General features: G+C 37.3%; 2 protein-coding genes across 2 annotated transcripts; both read left to right on the plus strand.

The window, feature by feature from the left end:
- Positions 1-891: 891 nt before the first annotated feature.
- On the plus strand, positions 892-1,329 carry LOC105033474 (cyclin-dependent protein kinase inhibitor SMR5-like). Its single transcript, XM_010908303.4, has one exon. The coding sequence runs from the start codon at positions 984-986 to the stop codon at positions 1,209-1,211; it is 228 nt and encodes a 75-aa protein (XP_010906605.1). The 5' UTR covers positions 892-983; the 3' UTR covers positions 1,212-1,329.
- Positions 1,330-4,781: 3,452 nt separating this feature from the next.
- Positions 4,782-7,685, plus strand: LOC105033473 (laccase-17). The gene is made up of 6 exons (XM_010908301.3): positions 4,782-4,919; positions 5,027-5,178; positions 5,278-5,522; positions 5,633-5,761; positions 6,197-7,153; positions 7,300-7,685. The coding sequence occupies exons 1-6, from the start codon at positions 4,803-4,805 to the stop codon at positions 7,428-7,430; spliced, it is 1,731 nt and encodes a 576-aa protein (XP_010906603.1). The 5' UTR covers positions 4,782-4,802; the 3' UTR covers positions 7,431-7,685.
- The last annotated feature ends 16,055 nt before the right edge of the window (positions 7,686-23,740 follow it).

The raw sequence follows: 23,740 nt of genomic DNA on the forward strand, positions 1-23,740 counted from the left end.
CACGTTCTCCTCTCCCAGCGACTTCTCTGTGCCACCACAACCACCCTCCTTGTTGTGTTCAATCTGCTGGTAGTCCCCCCATCCCCTCTACACCGTCGGGGCCTGCAGCTTCTCTGCACCACCGCAACCCCCATCCCCTGGCATCCCCTATGCCCCATGGCTTCTCCATGCCAACCCACCCTTGCTCCTTCGTGGCTTGTGACTTCTTTATGACGCTGCTATCCTGCCCTCCAATTATCGATGCTCGCTCTTTCTTGTTCAACCCTCTTCTTCTTACGGCCCACAAAGGGAAGATAAATTATTTAAAAAATTAATTTAATTATAATATAAAATAATTTTGATTTTTAAAATATTTATCATACTTAAATATTTTATTAAATTTAAATTCAAATAATTTATATTTAATTTAATAATTAAAAATAAATAAAAAATAAAAAGATGAAAATATCTTTGAACACCGTAACAAAACCGATTAATGCGCTGCGGCGGTAACAATGCGGTGCATGCGATAAATTTTTTTTTTTTTTCTCGCTGTTCTAGGTCTCATCAATGAAATTTGCCCTCTCAGCTGACTCGCACGTGCCAGCCAAAACCATGGCGGTTCTGGTGCAACGGAGGGCCCACCTAAGATTGGACAGGGGCACCATCACCTCTCCTCTCTGCCACCCACGTGTCCCGTTCTCCCTTCTACCCGTATCCCGAATGATCGTATCACATTCTCTGAGATAGAATTGAAGCGAAGGCCCAAGAAAATTTTGCAGCCACGAATATTTCCCGCGTCCGCCAAAACGCGGCATTCGGATCGCCACGTGGCAGAACCCACCAGCTGGCTTCCACCAAGTAGTTTCGCGATCCTGCCACGGCCATCCTCCCGAACAATAAATCTCGACGCTCCTTCTAAACCGGTCTCCATCCTTCCCACGCCCGTTTCAAACTTTCCCGCTCTGGGTTCTTCCATCTTACAAGAGGCGAGGGAGCGAGAGATGGAGAAGGACAAGGAGCGGGAGAGGGAGATGGAAGGATGGGAGACGCCGAAGAGGGTGGAGTGCAGGATTCCGGCGGTGCTGCCGTGCCCGCCGCCGCCGAAGAAGAAGTCGCCGGCGGGGACGCTCGGGAAGAGGAGGGATCCGCCCAAGAACGGCTACTTCCATCCGCCGGATCTGGAGGCGCTCTTTGCCCTCGCGCCCTGGAGGGAGGCGTCCTGCGCTTGATGCTGGGATCTGGGATCGGAAGAAAGACCGCTCGCGCCAAGAGGCGGTGCTGTTGTGTAAATATTTCTGTTGTACCCTTATTATTACTATAACATCAGGCATTTTGGGTTTTATCTTTCGCTCTTGGTCTCTCTATCTATTTGCAAGCAACTCAAATCTAACCTTTTTGTTACATTAAATGATGATGACGCTGCCGCTATATTGGCTGTCCCTTCTCTTCTCCTCCTCTTTCCTTGGGGCTGAGATTAGGTTTCTATGTTCTATATCTTCTTCTTTTTGTTTGTCTGTTGTGAAAAAGTTCTGATCTGGATCTGGATCTGAGTTGGGAAAACTGGTCATATGGCTATCCATTGGAACCTTTTTGTAATCCATTAATTGTCTGCAATCTTGGTATTGGCATGAGCGTGGTTGGTTTGGGATGTGTTGGTGCTGAAGAGATTGTGAAACTATGCGGCGGCGCGAAAGGAGAAACCCTATGCAGATTAGTAAGTTTTTGTCATGTTTTTCTTTTTTTTTTTTTTTTTTTTGAGATGTGATTAATTAATTAGTATTTTGTGTTTGTTAAAGTTTTATCAACTATGTGTGTGTGTGTGTCGCGGGGGGGGGGGGGGGGGGGGAGGAGGGGAGGTCGGGGGCCTATATATATTTGTGGAAAGGTTTGTTAACTACGATGTGTTCTGCAAATCTCTTCAGATGGTGGTCCCGATATTGAATAAAAAAGTGTTCCGATGAACTAGCCTGGACATCCTCTACTTAGATCACTCGAGGAACCGAAGCCTGGGTCCAAGGACAGTTATGATCTCATGAGATAATAATGAAATATGCTTGTAATTAATCCGCAAATGTAATTCGATATCTATGTCCTCTCCACTTAGGGGGAGAACCGGAGATGTTTGAATTACGAGCTCTTTTCCTTTTTCTTTTGTGCGTGGGTGTGCACGCGCGCGAAGAAAATAAAAAACTGAATACAGCCAATACTCTGGGGCGTTACACGCACGGTACCGAGACTGAATTGTATGATTATTGGCAGGCGGTCGATACCAATTGCATCATTGTGCAGAATGGAGGGTAAGATTGGGAGAGCTCTAAACCATTGACAAGTGTGCCATGAAAGATTATCGCACAGTCTACAATTAAAAAAAGAAAGATTCTTGCATAATTAGGTGGTGCTTGCTGTTTAAGGTTTTAGATATTAAGAAAACTATTTTAGAAAAGGAAATGAATCGGAGGTCATGACGCAAGTCAACAGAACATTTTGAAGGAGAGCTCACTCCGTCATAGGATGAACAATTCCAGTGTCTCTGGAAAGTGAAAGTCACGCTAGGAGTTGAAAATTTAAGATCAGCAGAAGAGATTCCACGAGACGGTTCAATTCTCTCCAAATTTCCCTTTTTGCTTGCACCCTGTGAAATGGAGCCTCCTACCAATCACCAGCTATTCACAGATAGCTGCTTTCTCTGTCCAAATAGTACCTAGAACCGACAATGATTTAGATACCAAAAGCTAACTTACCATTTTAAAAATTTATATGTGAAACTGTATGGCTTATAACATAAAGGAATATTATCCTTTACAAACCGCAACTGAAATACTATGCTAAGATGCCACTTATTACCTACGTAATAATCCTTTTTTTCTTTTTTTGTGATAAATGGAGGCTAAAAGGACCCACCTAGCTTTTATTAAAAAAGATAAAATACATGTTGGAAGAGAGAACAAAATCAATTAGAGAGATAAAGAGATGAAGAGTAAGAACCCAACGAAAATTCAAATAATAGGTGTAAAGTATGGAATATTCTTGATTTTATTCCAGATTCTCTGAAAGCTGACAGTTTGTTTTGTTTGCAAAGAATAGATCGCTTACTGAAATTTTGAAGACCGGTATAAGCAAAAGAAGTGGAGGATTGATTTTTAAGAAAAATCCAAGCATTTCTCTCCTTCCAACATGAGGATAATAGGTTGAAATTGTTTTGAGATATTTCTAAGTCTCCATTACCAAACTAAAAGCCGTCAGCCATCTTTTACAAAGCTAAAACAGCAAAATTACTTGGAACAAGTTATTCGAGTATATGTTTGACCAAACCTAGGCTATCATGCTTCATGAGGAAGATGCATGATTGGTGACTCCGAGGAAGAACATATATACGATATGATAATGAGGAAGTTGAACGAGAAAGATAATAAATTGACGTGGTACCAAGAGCCTTCACCCACCCCGTCAAAATGTCAGCTTAAAGCCTGTCAACTTTAGATCAAAGAACAGATCACATATCCTTATCCCAGTCACGGCCGGCCCTGGGGCGGGTCAAAGCGGGCGACCGCTCCAGGCCCTTTTTTTTTTTTCTTTTATCTGGATAAACCAAACGCCTTCTTCCTCTCCCGAGTCCCAGCACCCCAATGGCTTTTTTGGATAAATCAAACGTTTTCTCCCTCTCACAATCTGTAGCTCCTCTCTCCCGCCTCCTCCTCCGTCTCCGATCTTTTCATTCTATTCTGCTGTCCATCGGTGATTCTTCCTTATTTTGGACGTCAAAAATCAGATCAAAATCCGTCAAAAAGTCAAGTAAATCTCTTCAATCCTCCTCTTTCAATCTGCTATGAATAATTAATATTTAAAATATATCAATTTTTAATAAATTTTTTTTTTTATTTGGCCCCAGGCCTAAAAAATATCAGGACCGGCCCTGATCCCAGTACATCCCGACACAAACGACCTGATAATTGGAGGGTTTTTCTATAAAATGAAGTCTTTATCAACAAACATTCTCCCTCCAAAGCCACCAGTAAAATAGACGAACTTCGAACCACCCAATATGGGAAGCCAGCAGAAAGGCATTATAATATTAGCAACTGGGTTTTAATTTGTTTCTCATGATTGGATGCTAGGGTTGTTACCACTACTAGTTCTTATAATTATTACGGTGAATGGGAGGTCTACCTTGATCACCAAGACTCATCAAATTCCCTCTACAAGTTGGTGAGTGTAGAGGTTTCACAGCAACAACCGCACCCTTCTAAGCTAAAATCCCAAACCAAAAGAGTATTCGGAAGATTACTAAAAGACCCTTTTACCATGCAGTAGAAGGAATCTCATGTCAGTCAGAATTCTCTCCTTATGATATATTCCACGAACTGATCAAGGGTCTTGTTCATCCATTCATTACCATTCATGCATGGATTATAATAAGATGATAGAATAGAAGAGGTATAGTTAATAGGACTCACCTATATTATTTGTCCCCATCTTTTTACTCACCCCATTATTCATACGCGGATGGTGGGTCATTGAGCTGGACCCCTTAGTTCATGTCATGAACTGGAGAGACTCCGGACTGGTGAAGGTTGTTTTGGTAATCTAACTTAAGCACGTTCAAAAGCATTCTTTCTTTGTGAGCACTCTAAAGTTCTGCTCGACCCAACGCCAGGGACAACCGCCCAAGGCCCATGCTTGAGGAAATAGGACGCCAAAGTGCAATATCCAATATTGAACATATCTCACCTAATCAACCCAACACAACATATCTCCTATATATTTGAACCCCCAACATTCACGTACTGCCGTGCCAAACTTAAGAGAGCAACTAGCAAGGGATGGGTGCTGCTTTTCCTTCTCTAACATTCCCCATGGGAGCTTTTCTTGTTGCGTTGAGTATTTTCTTAGTATTGCCGGAGTTTTCAGCAGGCATTACAAGGCATTTTAAGTTTGATGTACGTGATGTAGCTGGTTCCATTTGGAGATCAGTCATGAGTTATAGTTATGCTAAGCTAATAGAGCATAATTCCGTGTTCTATTTCTCCATAATTTGGTTTTGCAGATTAAGTTGCAGAACGTGACACGATTGTGTCACACAAGGAGCATGGTGACGGTGAACGGGCGATTCCCAGGGCCTAAGATCGTCGTAAGAGAAGGTGACCGGGTTGTTGTGAAGGTGGTCAACCATGTACAGAACAATATCACCATACATTGGTATGCATTGCATATGCTCGCATGAGTTAGAAATGATGACTTGTTATTTTGGCTTGCTTTGGTTTGATTGGGGTAATGAGTACTGAAATGGCCGGGCAGGCACGGCATCCGACAGTTTCGCAATGGTTGGGCCGACGGCCCAGCATACGTAACACAATGCCCAATCCAGACGGGCCAAAGCTATGTCTACGACTTCACGATAGTGGGCCAGAGAGGCACCCTTTGGTGGCACGCTCACCACTCCTGGCTGAGGGCCACAGTCTACGGACCCTTGGTCATCCTCCCCAAGCGTGGCATCCCTTACCCCTTCCCCAAACCCTACAAAGAAGTTCCCATTCTCCTGGGTAACAAGTCCATCATATCAAAACCTGTTGATTAGATTTCTTTCTTTTTCTCATTTCTTTGCAAATTGACAACGTACGAGCTAACACTAAATATATTTTTGAAACTACAGGTGAATGGTTTAATGAAGACCCCGAGGCTGTCATTGCCCAGGCCCTTCAGACCGGGGCAGGCCCAAATGTTTCCGAAGCTTACACAATTAATGGTCTGCCCGGTCCCTTGTACAATTGTTCCGCTAAAGGTAATTTTCTAAAGTCAGACTATAAGAAAAAAATCAAACCCATCTCAATTCTCAGGCCATAAAAACCGGATTCTACGTCCAATGATAGATGAGACAAGATCAGGACGTAAGACATAACCTATCATGGATGCATTAGATAAAGCTGATGAAAAAATACCACAGCAGCTGCAACCATGCATCTTAACATAGTTACTCAATCGATCAACTCAAAATGCTATTGTGATATATATATATATATTTTTTTCATTGGCTTTATCTATAATATGTATGGTAAACTAAGCCTATCTAAGAATTTCTCAGCATTCGGAGATATATATCCCTACAATAATCGGTACCATCAATAAAAAAAGAAGCAGACCAAGTTATGTACTACCAAGTTATCAATAAATTCATATTGGTAGTTAATTAACGTTAAGCATTTTGCGACTTCGACAGATACGTTCAAGCTAAATGTAAAGCCCGGAAAGAGGTACCTCCTCCGGCTGATCAACGCTGCACTCAACGACGACCTCTTCTTCAGCATCGCCAACCACTCCATGACCGTCGTGGAGACCGACGCCAGCTACGTCAAGCCCTTGCAAATGGACACCATCCTCATCGGCCCAGGCGAAACCACGAATATTCTCCTCCACACCAAGCCCGCCTCCCCAAATGCCACCTTCTTCATGCTTGCGAGGCCCTACAATACCGGTCTCGGCACCATCGACAACACCACCGTCGCTGGCCTCCTCGACTACGCTTCCACCTCCAACAAAAACCTTTTCCCGGTAGTACTCCTCAAACCAACCCTCCCAGCTATCAATGACACCGCCGCCGCTGCAAACTTTAGCACCAAATTGCGCAGCCTGGCCAGCGCGCAGTTTCCGGCCAACGTCCCCCAAACCGTGGACCGGCGCTTCTACTTCACCGTCGGGCTCGGCACCAGCCCCTGCCCCAAGAACCAGACATGCCAAGGCCCCAACGGGACCAAGTTCGCCGCGTCAGTCAACAACGTCTCTTTTGCGTTCCCATCCATGGCTCTCCTCCAGGCTCATTACATGGAGCAGTCCAAGGGGGTCTACACTACCGACTTCCCCAATAACCCTCCATTCCAGTTCAATTACACCGGGACTCCACCGAACAACACCTTCGTGACCAATGCGACCAAGGTGGTGGCGCTGCCTTTCAACACAAGTGTGGAGCTGGTCATGCAGGACACCAGCATCCAAGGGGCGGAGAGCCACCCGTTGCACCTCCACGGCAACAACTTCTACGTGGTGGGGCAAGGCTTTGGTAACTACGACCCAATGAAGGATCCTGCCAAGTTCAACCTCGTGGACCCAGTCGAGAGGAACACCGCCGGAGTGCCGTCCGGCGGATGGGCTGCCATCCGATTCCGAGCTGATAACCCTGGTAGGTCTGGATTTAATTAACCTTGACTTTTGAGGAAACTTTTGTATTGATTTTTCAGTCGTCGTGGGCTATGCCAAAACCATTAGCTGATGATAGGTTGAGCAATTACAAGTCAAGATTGACCGTTGACTTCTGCGTGCATGCAGGGGTGTGGCTCATGCACTGCCACTTCGACGTGCACCTGAGCTGGGGACTGAGGATGGCGTGGGTGGTGAACGATGGGCCGCTCCCTAGCCAGAAGCTACTACCTCCACCATCCGATCTTCCAAAGTGCTGATCATCGTGACCCCGGATCTGGTCAATTTTGGGGGTTTTATTATTGGAGTTCCTTCCTAGCTCTAATTTATTCCTTTTGGTCTGCCAAATGATCAGGCCTATACAAGGGGCTTGATTTGGGTTTGTTCTTTTTGTGGAGTCTTGATGAACAACATGTAGACGGTAACGCAGCACATCCTGCAAGTGGGGTTTATGTTTGTTATGGTTTTGATTTCTTTTTGGGTGCTCGCCATCAATAAAATTAAGCTCAGTTCATGATCAGTTGTATATTCTGTCTCACATGGATCTGGTTCTTTTTATAAGTTCTCTCTCTTGATTCTTGGTTAGCCAATCTTTTAAAAGCCCACTGGGCATACAACATGCATTGTACTCTTGTAGTGCATGCATGTGGCGGAAACTTTAATTCGGACATGCTATGACATGCATCATGTATCATGGCAATTATCTAATATCGAGTTATGTATGCTAGGAAGTAACCGACAATCTAGGCCAAATCTTGGTCACCCTCACCAATGCATCAGAAAATCTCTTAGCTAACCTTTGCTGTCGTATAAGAATATTTAAAATTACTTTTGTCGTGCGGTAGGATGGACGTCGAACCCGACAAAAAGCATCATTTAGTGGGCCTCGATCACGTCGTTTTATCTTTTTTTTTTGGAAAAAAGGAAGTACAGGAAAACGGAGACGAAGAAAAGAATCCACTTGCCTTGGCTAGACTGGTCCCCTTGAGAAGCAAATAAAGCAACAAAGCTTAAAACACTATGGATTGTTTGCTAGCTAATTGCTTGGCATTTTGGCTGCGGGTGGTTTGTTGAATTAATTAATTGTAGTAACTTGGTAATATATCTTTTGGAGTTATTTATTACTACTATGATGTCTTTCTGAGTTTCGAAGTTTATTTGTGTACCATTTGAAAAAAAAAAGAGAGAGAGAGTTTAGATAGAAGAAAAGAAAAGAGAAAATAAAAATAAAATAAAAATAATACTCATCTTCGTATGTGGGCATCAGAAGAAACACATGGGAGGCACAAGGTGATGGATTTTGACCTTCAGGGGCTCAGATCCAAGACCAACACAGGATCTTCAACTATGGTGGCAGCTAGGATTTCTGCTGAGATAAGAAGGAAGAAAAAATAGACCGGCAACATCTAGAGAGTTCTCTGCCCTATTTATCCAACCGGATAATAGGTAGAGGATCAGATCAAAATCGATCTATTAGCCCGACCCATTAAGAAGCAACATAGATAAAAGCTGATCAATTTACATTTTATTTTTCAAGTATTTCATTTTCATTTTAGTCACTGTAACTACATATAAATAGACTGTAACCGTGAGATATAAGATAATAGAATTGAATGGATAATTTTTCCTCCTCAAATTCTTTCTCTTCTCCCCCTCAGATCTATCTCCCGGATCACTTCACTTCTCTGAATACTTCTTCATTCTCTAATTTTCTCCCTCATATCTACCTGAAACTCTTCCACAACTCTTAATCCAACCTCTCAGAATTCAAACCCATACCCTTTCCCTTCACTCATTGGTCTAGATCGGCTCTAATCTAGGAACAACAACTACAAAATACTTACCAGAGGACTATGGGATGTTACAATTTTGGTATCAGAGCTTGGATAGAGCCTTGAACCTGGGGCATGGAGTCTTGCTACAACCAAATTACTTCTTCCAGTGGTACTGCAACAGATCAGATCAATAGAAAAAAAAAATTACTGAAGATAGACAGCAGACCGACCAATCTAATCAAATAAGCTACTAATACATCAGGTAATCCCCAAATTTTTGAATCTGCTTTTAGTAGAGATAGTGGTAACTGATAAGGAAATGTATCCAAGTCTCTTTGTAGTGATTACTGTTTCAATCAGTTAGGAACAACAATCTGGCCTCATTAAATCATCATCGACCACCTTGATTGAATTTACTGTTGCCAGGAGACTATAAAAATTTTTCAACCAAGTAGTTTCAAAACAGTGCAAAATAGAGATCAAAAATAGAAATTGATCCAAACACTATAATCAATTTAATTGGCGTGAAGTAGAAAAAGATGAAGAAATGGCAGAAGGAACCAAATTGAAAGAAATCAGTGAAAATCTCAAATTTTAGAAGAAAAAATACAAACACTCTCTAATAAATTCCACAGTCATATTGAAGACAGGTTACAACAAGTAATAGGTGAATATAACGCTAAAATAGGAGTGTTAGCAAAACAGTTGGATGAGATGCAGATAGAGAAAAAATAGAGATATGAAGCTCTGCAAATAGAGGTAGCAAGGAGACATGAGATTATGATGCAAGAACAAAACTGCAGGCATGAGCAGTTGCTGAAGCTAATTTTACTACAGCCATCAATTTTTCAGTCCACTCCTTCATTCACTACAGACAACACTCCATTATCCATAAAAAATGGTAGAGTAAATACAATGGAGCAACCTAGTGCTAGTTCTTCAGCCATAGCAGTTGAGGATAGGGACAAAGGGATACTGCCCGTGCCATACCATCATTTGGACAGACTGGGAGATATCCAGAATAGAATCCAATTTTACTTACCTTATCCAAAGCTAGAATTTCTCACTTTCAGTGGAGAAGAACCCAGAGAATGGAGTAATAAATATGAGCAATACTTCAAAATATATCAAATTTCTGTTACCCATTGGATGAAAATAGCCACAATGCACTTCATGGAAAAGGCACACAGGTGGAAGGAAGGATACGTAATAAATAAACCAAATCTGAATTGAGAAGAGTTAGCAGAAGTAGTGAACAGAAGATTTGACAATGGCAGTATGAAGCAGCTGATCAAAAAATTTAATAAATTAGTACAAACAAGTACTATTGAGAGATATCAAGAGAAATTTGAAGATATGAGAGCTAGAATGTTGCATTACAATCCAGTATTAACCAAAAGATACTTCATAGAGAGTTATATCAGTGGATTAAAGGAAGAGCTAATACCATACATTGATTTATCTTATTCTACAACACTGGAGGAAGTATATGAGCAAGCTAAATTACATGAACAGGTATTGCTTATGATGTGAAAAAGTAGCAAGATGAATCATAGAACAATCACTACACAATCGACAGGCTATCATAATCCTAAATCTACAATACAAAGAGAGAGTATAAAACCATAATTTATCAAAAATTCAAATTTACCTCAAAAAGACAGTAAGCAGCAGTGAGAACAGAGAAGGACTGCCAGACTTTGTTTTAAATGTGGAGAGAAATATTACCCAGGCCATCAGTGTTCACAGAGAACAAATCATTCCATCAGTACCACAATAAAAGTAGATGAGATATTTGATGAACAATTATTGCATGAAGAAGAAGAAGAAGAAGAGGAGATTATGATGGAGGAGAAAAAAGAAAAAAAATAGAAACTACTGTGTATGCCTTAGTGGGACAGAATCAGAATGAAACTATTAAAATACAAGGAGAGACTGGTAATAAAATAGTAATTATCTTAATTGATACTGGAAGCACTCATAGTTTCATTGATTATCAGGTGGCCAAGAAAGTGAAAGCTATTCTCACTCCAGCAATCCCATTAATAATAATGGTAGCAAATGGACATAAAGTTTTGAGCAAACTTAAGTGTGTTAACTTGAAGTGGACTATGCAGGGAGAACAATATCAAGCCGATCTAAGAGTGATTAGATTGGATGAATCAAGTATAATCCTGAGAATAGATTGGTTGAGAGCCTATGGCAAAATAACTTTTGATTATCAGGATAATGCGGTCACCTTCACTAAAGAGGGAAAACAAATGACACTAAAAAGCATTACAGAAGTATCTAAATTGAAATTGACTAAGGCTAAACTCCAAATGATCACTGCCATACAGTGGTATGAGTTCAGATTGAAGGGTAACTGCTGTGCTGAGGACACTTGGTGAACTTTGAAGAGGATAAAGCCCAAACAGATATATCCACTTCAGTAAAGAAGGTGTTGGAACAGTATGCAGATGTGTTTCAAGAACCCAAAGGGTTGCCACCCAGCAGGCCACAGGATCACAGCATACCACTGTTACGAGATACCAATCCTATCAATATCAGACCTTACAGGTATACCTTTGAATAGAAGAATGAGATAGAAAGATAAATACAGAAAATACTCAAGTCTACCATCATTCAACCTAGTACCGGTCCATATGTATCACCTATACTTTTAGTAAAAAAAAAAATAATAGTTGGAGATTTTGTGTGGATTATAGACAGCTCAATAAGGCAACGGTGAAGGATAAATATCCTATTCCCTTAATAGATGATCTCTTGGATGAACTTGAAGGATCTCAGTACTTCTCTAAGATAGACCTGAGATCAGGATACCATCAAGTAAGAATGAATTCAGAAGATATACATAAGACAGTATTCAGAACTCACATGGAGCATTATGAGTTCCTGATTATGCCCTTTGGGTTAACCAATACTCCTGCCACATTCCAAGCCATCATGAATAAGATATTTTCTACTTACCTTAGAAACTTTATGTTAATTTTTTTTGATGATATTCTTGTATACAGTCAGACTATAGAGGAGCATGTGGAACACCTCAAAGAGGTTCTAAATCAATTAAGGAAGAACCAGCTGTATGCCAAAAGATCCAAATATTTTTTTGGACAGCAACAGGTGGAATACTTGTGTTGAAAATTATGTCTCAAAGCCAATCATCAGTCTGTTGACGGTTGTGTTTATCATTGTAATTGTATATAAATTATTGAATTAATAAATACTATTTAATTTTTTCATCACTGTGTATATCTCATTTTGAACTCCTATTATGTGATGAAGTCCTTAGGACTATTTGATTCGATATAGAAGGATATATCGTTTAGTCTTTAAATCTTAAGTTCATGACCAAATGGTATACTATTATTAGAACGATAGCTATATCAAGTATAAATCGTTGTGTGTCATGTACGTTAGTTGTCCTCTTAATCAAGGAGTGTGGAGATATTGGCATGGCATGCAAGTGAGACGTAAGAGTACATCTCGCTGAATGTGATCAATTACTGAGCACTCTGCTATCAAGAGTAGCTCGCGAAAGATATGGATATAAATGTCCCTCCGATCTGAGATCATCACGGTGATTTGCAAGCAACTCACTATGTTTTGGTGTTGGACTATCTGAATTTTTAATTCAGTGATGAAAAATTTATGGGTATAGTCAAGTACTTGCAAAGTCGGTGTGTGAGTCAAGATAAAATTCATTCCTCTGAATAAGTAGGAGTTAATGTATCAGTGTGTTTTAATTCAGTAAAATCTTAGCCAGGATATCCATGTGATGAATTTTAAAAATTAAAATACAATGTGGATGACCATATTAGAGTTGGCAGTTAAATTCTAGGTTACCTTGAGCATTTAGATCAAAGGGATGAATTATATGGTAACCATATGCCAATCGGTTCTTGAATTATGTTTTGCAATCTTTTGATCTATCCGGACGTCGAGTATCATTGCTAGATTGTCACTTTGATTGGTATAGAAAAATTATTTTCATACTATCGACTTAAGTTCGAACCTATGGGGTCACACTCAAAAGAAGTTTCTGACTGATCATATGGCTGATCAACGATTAAGAATCATTTCAGGGTAAAACAGTAAATTCGATTGATGATTAATCCTGTGCAAAAATTGTAATAAATCAATTCACTAATTATTGATAAATTATGAGAAGATTGATTAATAATTAGATTGCTAATTAACTTAATTTGATTGAACATTAAGATTTGGATCGAATCTAATTTAATTGGATTCAATTTGGTTTGATCCGATTAGGTTATTAGATGACCTAATCACTAAAGATGTTCGATTTCTAATATGATCAAAACTTGAGTTTGATTAATTTTTGATTTGATTAAAATTTGATCAATATTATTTGCTATCTAATTAGATTAAATTTAATGATCTAATTGAATTTAATCTAATTTGGTTGTGTTAAGAATCTAATTGAATGAGAAAAATAATTCAAATTCGAATCTCTTGCATCTCCTTTATCTGCGCTCTCTTATTCTTCACATGAAAAATATTTTATGTGATTTTTTCTCTTACCTAGAAGCCTTTTTCATATCCTCATCTGAGTCCTTTTGAATTAGAAATTGATTGATTTAAATTTGAGTTCAAATTGATTTGAATTTGAATGAAAACCTAGAGTCTAAATTGAGTTGGACTCTCCTCTTCACGCCACCATATTTCTCTATGAATAAAGTATTTTTACTTGTGATTTTTTATACTATTCTGATATTGGTCAACCTCTCTCTGAGTTCATAAGATAAAGATAAAATTTGGTTTAAAATTTAATTCAAATTTGATTTGAATTGGTGATAAGGATCAACCAATATTTGAATTTGAACTGAAACTACCTTATTCTTATCCTTATCTTCCATGGGATGCCAACCTTATAAAGTGATCAATTTTATATGAGATTAGAAGTAATTTTTAACGTGAGAAACCTGAGAGAGGGAACGCAAAAAGTTGAGAGTCGGTTGGACTTTCGTGCATGAGAAACAGAAAAAGTATTCTTCTTCTCGGGCATGAGCTGTGGGTTCTAGGATTTCATCTCTAGATTTTATGAGAAAAAAAATATAAGAGTGAGTCTTGTTTAATCTTTTACACCACTACCTTTTCATAAAGCTTTATCTTCTAATCTGAAAGAGTCTAGGAGATTCGAAGAAAAGAGCTTGGATCAGCCATCCAAAGCCTTCGACACGAGCTAGTACTCCCAAAAGGAAGATCCGACCAAAGCTTCAAGTGGACGATCTATAGAGGTTGGACGATCTGTACGGTTGCTTGGTATCAGCAAAAACTTTATACCATACTTACTAGCAGTGAAGATCATCGACCCATGAAAAGGTGATGAGTCTGAACTCTACCGACATAATCTAAAAGTTAGATCAGATTCAGGTCATCGATGTGATCGATGTAGTTTTCTATTTTATATCAAATTTTATATATCAATTTTTTATATCATAGATCCATAATGATAGTTTAGATCTGATCTAAGATATGTTTAGAAGATTAAAATATTTAATCTTTTATTATTTCACTATAAAATTTTAAAAATACATACTTTGAACTACCCATTTTTTCTTCAGATGGTATGAGAGCCAAATTTTTTATGACATAAATTTTTTATATATAATCTAATTTTAATTATTTAGATTAGATCTAAATAGTTAATTCTGAATCTGAGTAGTATAGTAATCTAATTGGATAGATCCTCATAGACGTCCGATTATAGGAGAAATCAAGATTTCACTATCCTATTTATCCATTCGATGGGATCTTTTATGGCGTGTAGGGATGCTATCCGATCTTTTCCATGATGATGAACAATAAAAAAATAATTTTAAATTTTATTTTAGATCTGAAATAATATATATTAGATATGAAATTAGAGTCTTGATCATTAGATGACTGATTATAAAAATATTTTATAAAATTAAAAATTATTTTCAGACACCGAATCCGAACCCATATCAGCTCAAAACTTAATTAAAAATTAAGCAATCTAAATTTGAGAATCAAAGATCTAAGGCATTAATTTCATAACTCATGGGTTAATGGGTTAGCTCGAGTCAAGTTCATTTAGCTGGGTTAGACCTAGGGTTAGAAATTATTGATAATGGATCATATTAGTAATTGATCAAATCTAATTAAAAATTAATTCTGATTGGATCAATTTCTTCTCTTGATCAATTTCATTAGATATAGTTGATCAAGTCTATATCTTTGATTAGACCAATATGGACTTTGATCGTAGCTTCGTGGTCGAATCTAAGTCTATAAGTTGATCAAATTGAAAATGACTAACCAGTTGGTGTTTAATGTAAGTATGGCAGTTTTGATCGGTGGTCATTAATTGAGAGCTACTCGTATAGATTAAGTTTATGTCGAGTTAATGACATATCCCTCCCATCGATCTCACTTACCTGATCAACATGGTGAATCATATTTTGATTAGATCACTTAATGATTGGAGTTGATCCATACTAACTAAAAAATCAGTGTGACTGATTTAGGTGCCCCTAGTTCGTCTTGTCTTGAGTCCTCTTCATGACTTAGTGAAGTCAGTGGGAGGATTTATGACTAGTTGGTTGGACCAACTTTTACCTAATCTTCTTTAATATGACTTGATGAAGTTAGTAGGAGGATTAAGATGAACTGATCAAGTCTTTTCTTATCTCTCAATTCAATTAATTAAATCTTCTAAAATTGTTAGATCCCTAAAAATGAAATAGTTTTGGTGATAATTAGATTATAGCTTTCTATTAAATTAGGTGATAATGAATCTAACAATTTAGATGATCATTGAAGGTGCCACATGCCTGGTGCTCATCTAATTATCGGAATTATCATTCATAATATGTTATTTTAGTTGTGTCCTTCTGATGATGGTTAGGTTGGCCGAGCCACACTCAGGTCTGGTTATTCGTTTGTTAGATACACTAAATTTGGGCATATTAATGGTTAGACCTAACTAGAACTTTCAGTGGAGGCACCACACGCCTGCTGAAAAGGTGTCTGAGGCAAAATTGAATACTAAAAATTGTTTGGTGAAATAATTGGTTAAGAAACTATCTATGGGTATACAAGGGTTGGCTGAGCTACACTCGGGCCCATGTGCAGTCCATGTGGATTTTGGTACCCACTAAGAAATTAGTGTAATTCTTCGAATTGAAGGTAGAGGCTATCAATTAGAATGAAATAATAGGAGAATCTTTAAACTAAAATCTATGTCTTTAGGCTTAATCAATTCATATATTAATTATGTTCTAATTTTTTTTTATAGTTATGGCCACCATCTTGTTGCTTCAATCACTATTAGATAGTGATAAATTGATGGGACCAAATTTCGATAGCTGGTATCGAAAGCTTAAAATTATCTTAGAGCACGAATAGATTTTGTATGTGTTAACTGATTCGATACCCGAGGAGCCAGCTTCAAATACACGTAGCTCGATCAGAGACACTTATCAGAAGTGGCTCAATGATCGGACTACAGTTCGTTGTATTATGCTGGTGGCGATGAATGATGAGTTTAACTATCATTTTGAGAATGCTCAGCCACAGGACATGTTGCAAATGTTGAACGAGTTTTTTGGCACACCCGATGACATTGAAAGGTACAAGACTAATTGTGCCATCTTCAACACTCAAATGAGGGAAGGAGCATCAGTCACTGATCATGTATTATACATAATCGAGATGATTGAGCGCTTAAGCAAGCTTGACTTTCTCCTGCATAAGCAGTTGAGGAAAGATGTTATTTTGAACTCTCTGCCCAAGTCCTACCTCTTTTTTCTTACTCATTTTTGAATGACAAAGCCTGCAGTTAACTACCACGATTTGCTGGGATTGCTGCAAAACTTTGAGAAGGATCACCAGCTCCAAAAGGAGTCAGTGAATGTTATGGGAGGATTTTCTTCTGAACATCAATCCTTTAAGAAAGGAAAAAAGAACAAGAAGAACAAAAAAATAGTGCAAAGTGCTGGGGCACCCAAGCTCAGTCAAACCAAGAAATCCAAGTCCAAACTGAGTCAGGTGAAATGCTTCTACTGCAAGAAGCAAAGGCACTGGAAAAGAAATTATCCTCAATACATTGCCTCTCTGGATCCGAACAGACCGAGAAAGAAGTAAGTTATTGCTGGACAAGGTAATTATGTGATAACACTTTGTAATTTCTCAATTTATGATTCTACTACCTGAGTATTAGATACTGAAAGTTCTTTTAATATTTGTAATTTGTTGCAGGGTCTGCAGATCAGTAGGAGATTTGAAGAAGGCGAAAGGTTTCTTAATGTTGGAGATGGAAGATCAGTTTCAATTCTAGCGTTAGGGACTATTAAGTTTGTATTCAAGTCTAATGTAATTATTCTAAGTGAATGTCACTTTTGTCCTTCCTTTTTATTGAATATTGTTTCTGTGGGCCTTTTGACCATGTATAGTTATGAAATTTCAATAAAAAAAATAATTTTAATATCATTATGAATGGTGTTAATGTGATGAATAGACAGCTGAATAATGATATTTACATATTGTCACAATCTGTTAGTATCATGTACACGTCCAACAAACGTCCTAGAATTAGTGATGTCTCCGATATCTACTTTTGGTATTGTAGGTTAGGTCATATTAACAAGAACAGAATAAACAGGTTGACACAAGAGAAAATCTTTGAAATTAATGATTGTGAATCACTCCCAATCTGTGAGTCCTATCTTCTTGAAAAAATGATCAAATCATCTTTTACTGAAAAAGATGAGCGAGCTAGTGAAATTCTAGGTCTGATACATACTGATGTATGTGAACTAATGAACACTAGTGCTAGAGATGGATATTATTATTTCATTACATTTACAGATGATCTATCGAGGTATGGACATATCTACTTAATAACACATAAGTCAGAATCATTTGAAATGTTCAAACGATTCTATAATGAAGTAGAGAAATAAATTAAAAAAGAGTATTAAAATTCTTCGATCTGATCGAGGAGGAGAATACCTCTCCGTGAGTTTCTGATATACTTAGAAGAGAATGAGATTCTCGCATAATGGATTCCTCCTAAAATACCACAGCATAATGGTGAATCGAAAAGGAGGAATCGAACTCTGTTAGATATGGTTCGGTTTATGATGGGCTTTGCAAGTTTGCCTATTTTTTTTGGAGATATGCACTCGAGTTAGCTTGTTATATTTTAAATAAAATTTTGAGTAAATCTGTAAGTAAAACACCACATGAGATGTGGACAGGGTGTACGCCAGCACTCTCTCACCTTAGGATTTAGGGATGTCTGGTTTATGTCAAACATTTGAAAACTGACAAGCTTGGACCTAAGTCTGACAAATATCTAGTTATAGAGTATCCAAAAGATACCAAAAAATATTACTTCTATCTTGCTAATGAACAGAAGGTGTTCATCAGCAATAAGGCAGTCTTTTTAGAAAAGAAGTTCCTTGGTGAAGGAACTAATGCCTCAAAAGTTGAACTTGATGAAGTTCGTCGATAGAAAAACTGACACAATCTAGTAAACCCATAGAGTCGGACTTGATTAGATCAAATCCGAAACATATTGTAAAAATATCTTTAAGAAGATCCGGTAGAGTACTGCGTCAATCGGATAGATACTACGATTTTTTAGTCTGGGATGGAGATCCAATTCAACTCAATGAGAATAATGAGGATTCAATCACCTATATGGATGCGATGCAGAGGTCTGACTCCGATAAGTGGCTGAAAGTTATGAAATCTGAAATGAATTCCATGAAAATCAACAATGTATGGACATTGGTTGACCTACCTAAAGGGGTAAAACCTATAGAGTATAAGTGGATCTTCAAAAGGAAGAGGGGTGCAGACGGAAAGGTGGAGACCTATAAAGCCCATCTGGTTGTCAAGGGTTACCATCAACATTATAATATTGACTATGACGAGATATTTTTTTCTGTAGCAATGCTCAAGTCTATTCGAATTATGCTTGCGATAGCAGCACATTTGAACTATAAAATCTGATAAATAGATGTGAAAATAGTCTTCCTAAATGGAGAGATAGAAGAAGAGATATATATGATACAACCTGAAGGTTTCATATCCATAGATGAGTCTAAGGTGTGCAAACTTCAATGATCCATCTATGGACTTAAGCAGGCATCTCGAAGTTGGAACATGCATTTTGATAAAGTGATCAGAATGTATGGTTTTTGATGTATTGCATTTTTATAGTAATTATTATTATTAGTTTTTAATGATTTTGATGAAATTGATATAATAATTAACTAAATAAATATAAGAACTTGATATGTTTTATGTCAATTGCAGGTAATTGAGCCAGGTCACACCTAATTGGGCTTAATCATGTTTTAAAGGTCAAATTAAGTGAAATTGGTTGAGTCCGATTCAGCAGGATTTGTCATCCGGAGTCATCAGATCTTGCATTAAAATCAGAGTCCATCTCAAAGCAGAATAACCAAATCAAGATATCAATGGACCCCACAACTTATCCTTTTTGGCATCATCAGCCAGAAAAGAAACTAGAGGTGCAGAAAATAAATCAAGCAGTTAATCTCTCCCATCTAGTCAACCAATCTAAATTCTGGATATTTTGATGTGAGGACCCCTAAAAGACAAGCTACAGGACTCCAAATTGAGCAAGATTAGATCCTACAGAATTTTGAGAGAAGCAAAAAAGGAACATAATTTATAGAATTGAATTTGGATTCTAGATGAGGTGGCTATAGTAGGTTGAAGTTGGTAACAATGTTGGACACAACAAGAAACACCCGATACACCCAGATTCTTCTTAGTGTTTCTTGGCACAAAGATCTGATATGGCAACCAATTTTGGGTGGCAAAGAGCTATCTTGGAAAGAATTAAATGAAAGAAAATCAGAGTCCAAACTAATTCTGCATGAGGAGCAAACTTAGAAAGAATTGGAACCAATTCTTGGAAAACTTGATTTGGGCAGCCAAAACCTTACTTTGTTTTGCAGATTTTATGGATCCAGGAAGGAAGAAATTCTTCTTCTCTAATTAACCATGCCTCTTTTCCTTCTTTTACTATAGAAATCATAATAAAATCAGAAAATTTGGGCAGCATAAGGAGTAGATGGCTGGTGGTTGCTTAAAGCCTATCCAAAGGAGGAGAGATTCTATACCAAATAGAAAGAATGATATATAGAATAAAATCATGAAAAAAATACCACCTTAACCCTAGCCCTAGCCCTATTTAAAGATTGAAAAACACCAGCAAAAGGGAGAGGAGAATCATCTTTGAAAGCTAGAAATCAAGCAAGGAGAGTTTGGAGTGTCTGGAAGATTTGAAGAGAGGATTCATTCGGCTCTGCAATTCCTTCAGAGTTTTTAATTCTTTCTCTTGTTTACTTTGAATTTATTTTTTAGAACTCATTGTTAGGATGATTTTGGAGTTTTATTCAAGTAAACTTGAGTTTGATTTTGATACGATGAAAAGCTAAATTTTTAGTTAGGGTACCTGATGTAGTTTGGATTTAATTTTAATTTCAGAATCTTGTATTAATTTTTTTTGTTAATGTAATTATTTGTTATTTGCACTTAATGCTTTTAAGTATTATTATCTTTGGTACTTGATTGATTTCGATTTATAATTGGTACTGGGAAGAGAGATTATAAATTGAAGTTAATAACAAACATCATAGGAATAATAATTGGAGCGGGAGCAGAAGATTTGACCTGTGAGATTTTGGAAATAATCATTGTGCTTATTGAACTAATTGAAATCTATTTTACTATTGAAAGATAGATTATAAGTTTTAATTAGTATATTTAATAAGACTCGGGAGAGATTATTAAATAATTTAGGATTATTTATCCTTGCATTAATAATTAAATTTGGATTATTAATCGAAATAGCTGGAATTGATAATTGGTCCAAGTGAAATCAGATATACCCTAGTGCTTTATCAATCGAATTTTGATTCAGCTTTCATTGAGTTCTTTAGAGTTAATTTTATTTTTCATTATCATTCAGTTTCGATTGTTTAGATATTAATAAAATTAGCGTTCATTTTTGGTAATTAAACTCAGTCCTCGTGGGAACGATCTCTTATTTATCATTATATTACTTGAGCGATTTTGTGCACTTGCAAAATAGGCTATCAGTTTCATTAAGAATAGAGAGGAATCCTGCATAAACAAATGGATTAATAATTCTGTGGTAGTATTTCTTATTTTATATATCGATGATATTCTCTTAATCGAAAATGATATCCCTATATTACAGAGAATAAAAGTTTGGTTGTCATCATAGTTCTCTATGAAAGACATGGGAGAAGCATCCTTCATCCTTGGGATAAAGATTTATAGAGATAGATCTAAAAGGTTGCTTGAATTATTCCAGTCGACGTATATTGATACTGTGCTGAAAAAATTCAACATGGAGAATTTCAAGAAAGGCTATCTTTCGATAGGTCAAGAAATTTTTCTCTCGAAGAGTGATTATCCGATAACTCCTCAAGAGAGAGAGCATATGAGTAGAATTTCATATGCTTTTGTAGTGAGATCTATTATGTACGCCATGACATGTACGTGATCGGATATAGTATACTCATTAGGAGTAGTGAGCAGATATCAGTCCGATCTAGGTGAGAATCACTGGAAGGTCGTAAAGACCATCCTTAAGTATTTGAGAAATACTAAGGATCAGTAGCTTATCTATGGAGAATCTGACTTAAAATTATGGAGTTTACCGGCTCTAGTTTTCAGTCAGATCATGATGATAGCAAGAGCGTGTCGGAATATATTTATACCCTGAACGGTGGAGCAATCTGCTGAAAAAATTTCAAGCAGCACACTGTGACCGACTCTATTTGTGAGGTGGAATATATCGCAGCATCCGATGCTGCGAAGAAAGCTATATGGTTACGAAAGTTCATCAATTAGCTCGGAGTGGCACCCTCCCTTGATGTCTCCGTCTTGTTGTACTGCGACAGTACTGGTGCCATTGCTCAAGTGAAGGAACCGAAGTCACATCAGCAGACCAAGCACATTCTGCGCTGCTACCATCTAATCCGAGAGATCATGGATCAAGGTGACGTCAAGCTTCAGAAGATCGATGGAAAAAAAAATTTGGTCAATCCATTTACTAAATCCTTCGACGTCAAGGAGTTCGAAGATTACAAATCAAAAATGAGTATACGATACTGTACTGATTGGCTTTAGTCCAAGTGAGAGTTGTTAGAAATTATGTCCCAAAATCAATCGTCAGCCTATTGACGGTTGTGCTTATCATTGTAATTGTATATAAATTATTGAATTAATAAATATTATTTGATTTTTTCATCACTGTATACATCTCATTTTGAACTCCTGTTATGTGATGAAGTCCTTAGGACTATTTGATTCGATATAAGAAGATATATCGTTTAGTTCTTAAACCTTAAGTTCATGACCAAATGATATACTATTATTAGGACGATAGCTATATCAAGTATAGGTCATTGTGTGCCATGTACATTAGTTGTCCTCTTAACCAAAGAGTGTGAAAACACTGGTATGGCTTACAAGTGAGATATACAAGTACATCTTATTGAACGTGACCAATTGCTGAGTACTCTGCTGTCAAGAGTAGCTCACAAAGGATATGGGTATAAGTATCTCTCCGACCTAAGATCACCACAGTGACTTACAAATAACTCACTATATTTTGATGCTAGACTACCTAAATTTTTAATTCAGTGATGAAAGATTTTTGAACATAGTCAAGTATTTGCGAAATCGGTGTGTGAGTCAAGATAGAATTGACCCCTCTAAATAAGTAGGAGTTAATATATCAATGTGTTTCAATTCAGTAAAATCTTAGTTGAGATAATCCATATGATGAATTTTGAAAATTGAAATACAATGTGAATGACCATTGGCAGTTAAACCCTAGGTCATCTTGTGCATTTGGATCAAAGAGATGAATTATACGGCAACCATATGTCAATAGGTTCTTGAATGATGCTTTGCAATCTTTCGACCTATCCGGAAGTCGGATATCATTGCTAGATGGTCACTTTGATTAGTATAGAAAGATTATTCCCATACTATCGACTTAGGTTTGAATATATAGGGTCACACTCAAAAAAAATTTCTGACTGATCATATGGTTGATTAACAATTAAGAATTATTCTAGGATAAAACAGTCAATTCGATTGATGATCAATCCTGTGTAAAAGTTGCAATAAATCAATTCACTATTTGTTGATAAATTATGAAAGGATTGATTAGTAATTAGATTTCTAATTAACTCAATTTGATAGAGCATTAAGGTTTGGATCGAATCTAATTGAATTGGATTCAATTTGGTTTGATCCGATTAGGTTATTAGATGACCTAATCGCTAAGGGTATTCGATTCCTGATATTATCAAGACTTGAGCTCGATTAATTTTTGATTTGATTAAGATTTGATCAAAACTATTTACTACCTAATTAGATTAGGTTTAATGATCCAATTTGGTTTAACCTATTTTGGTTGGGTTAAGAATCTAATTGGATGAGAAAAATAATTCGAATTCGAATCCTTTGCATCTCTTTTATTTGCATCTTCTTATTCTTCACATAAGAAATATTTTACATAGTTTTTTCTCATACTCAAAAGCCTTTTCTACATCCTTATCTGAGTCTTTTTGAATTAAAAATTGGTTAGTTTAAATTTGAGTTCAAATTGATTTGAATTTGAATGAAAACCTAGAGTCCAAATTGAGTTGGACTCTCCTCTTCACGCCACCACATTTCTCCATGCATAAAGTATTTTTATGTGAGATTTTTTGCACCATTCT

Source organism: Elaeis guineensis, chromosome 10 (genome assembly GCF_000442705.2).
Source record: "Elaeis guineensis isolate ETL-2024a chromosome 10, EG11, whole genome shotgun sequence".
NCBI lineage: Eukaryota > Viridiplantae > Streptophyta > Magnoliopsida > Arecales > Arecaceae > Elaeis > Elaeis guineensis.

What these genes read in the sequence shown, in the direction of transcription:
- LOC105033473 (XM_010908301.3), top strand. Translation starts at nt 4,803, where the DNA reads ATGGGTGCTGCTTTTCCTTCTCTAACATTCCCCATGGGAGCTTTTCTT. An exon ending in CAAGGCATTTTAAGTTTGAT is followed by an intron (nt 4,920 to 5,026) that starts GTACGTGATGTA and finishes TTGGTTTTGCAG; the next exon opens with ATTAAGTTGCAGAACGTGAC. An exon ending in ATTCCGAGCTGATAACCCTG is followed by an intron (nt 7,154 to 7,299) that starts GTAGGTCTGGAT and finishes GCGTGCATGCAG; the next exon opens with GGGTGTGGCTCATGCACTGC.
- LOC105033474 (XM_010908303.4), top strand. Translation starts at nt 984, where the DNA reads ATGGAGAAGGACAAGGAGCGGGAGAGGGAGATGGAAGGATGGGAGACG.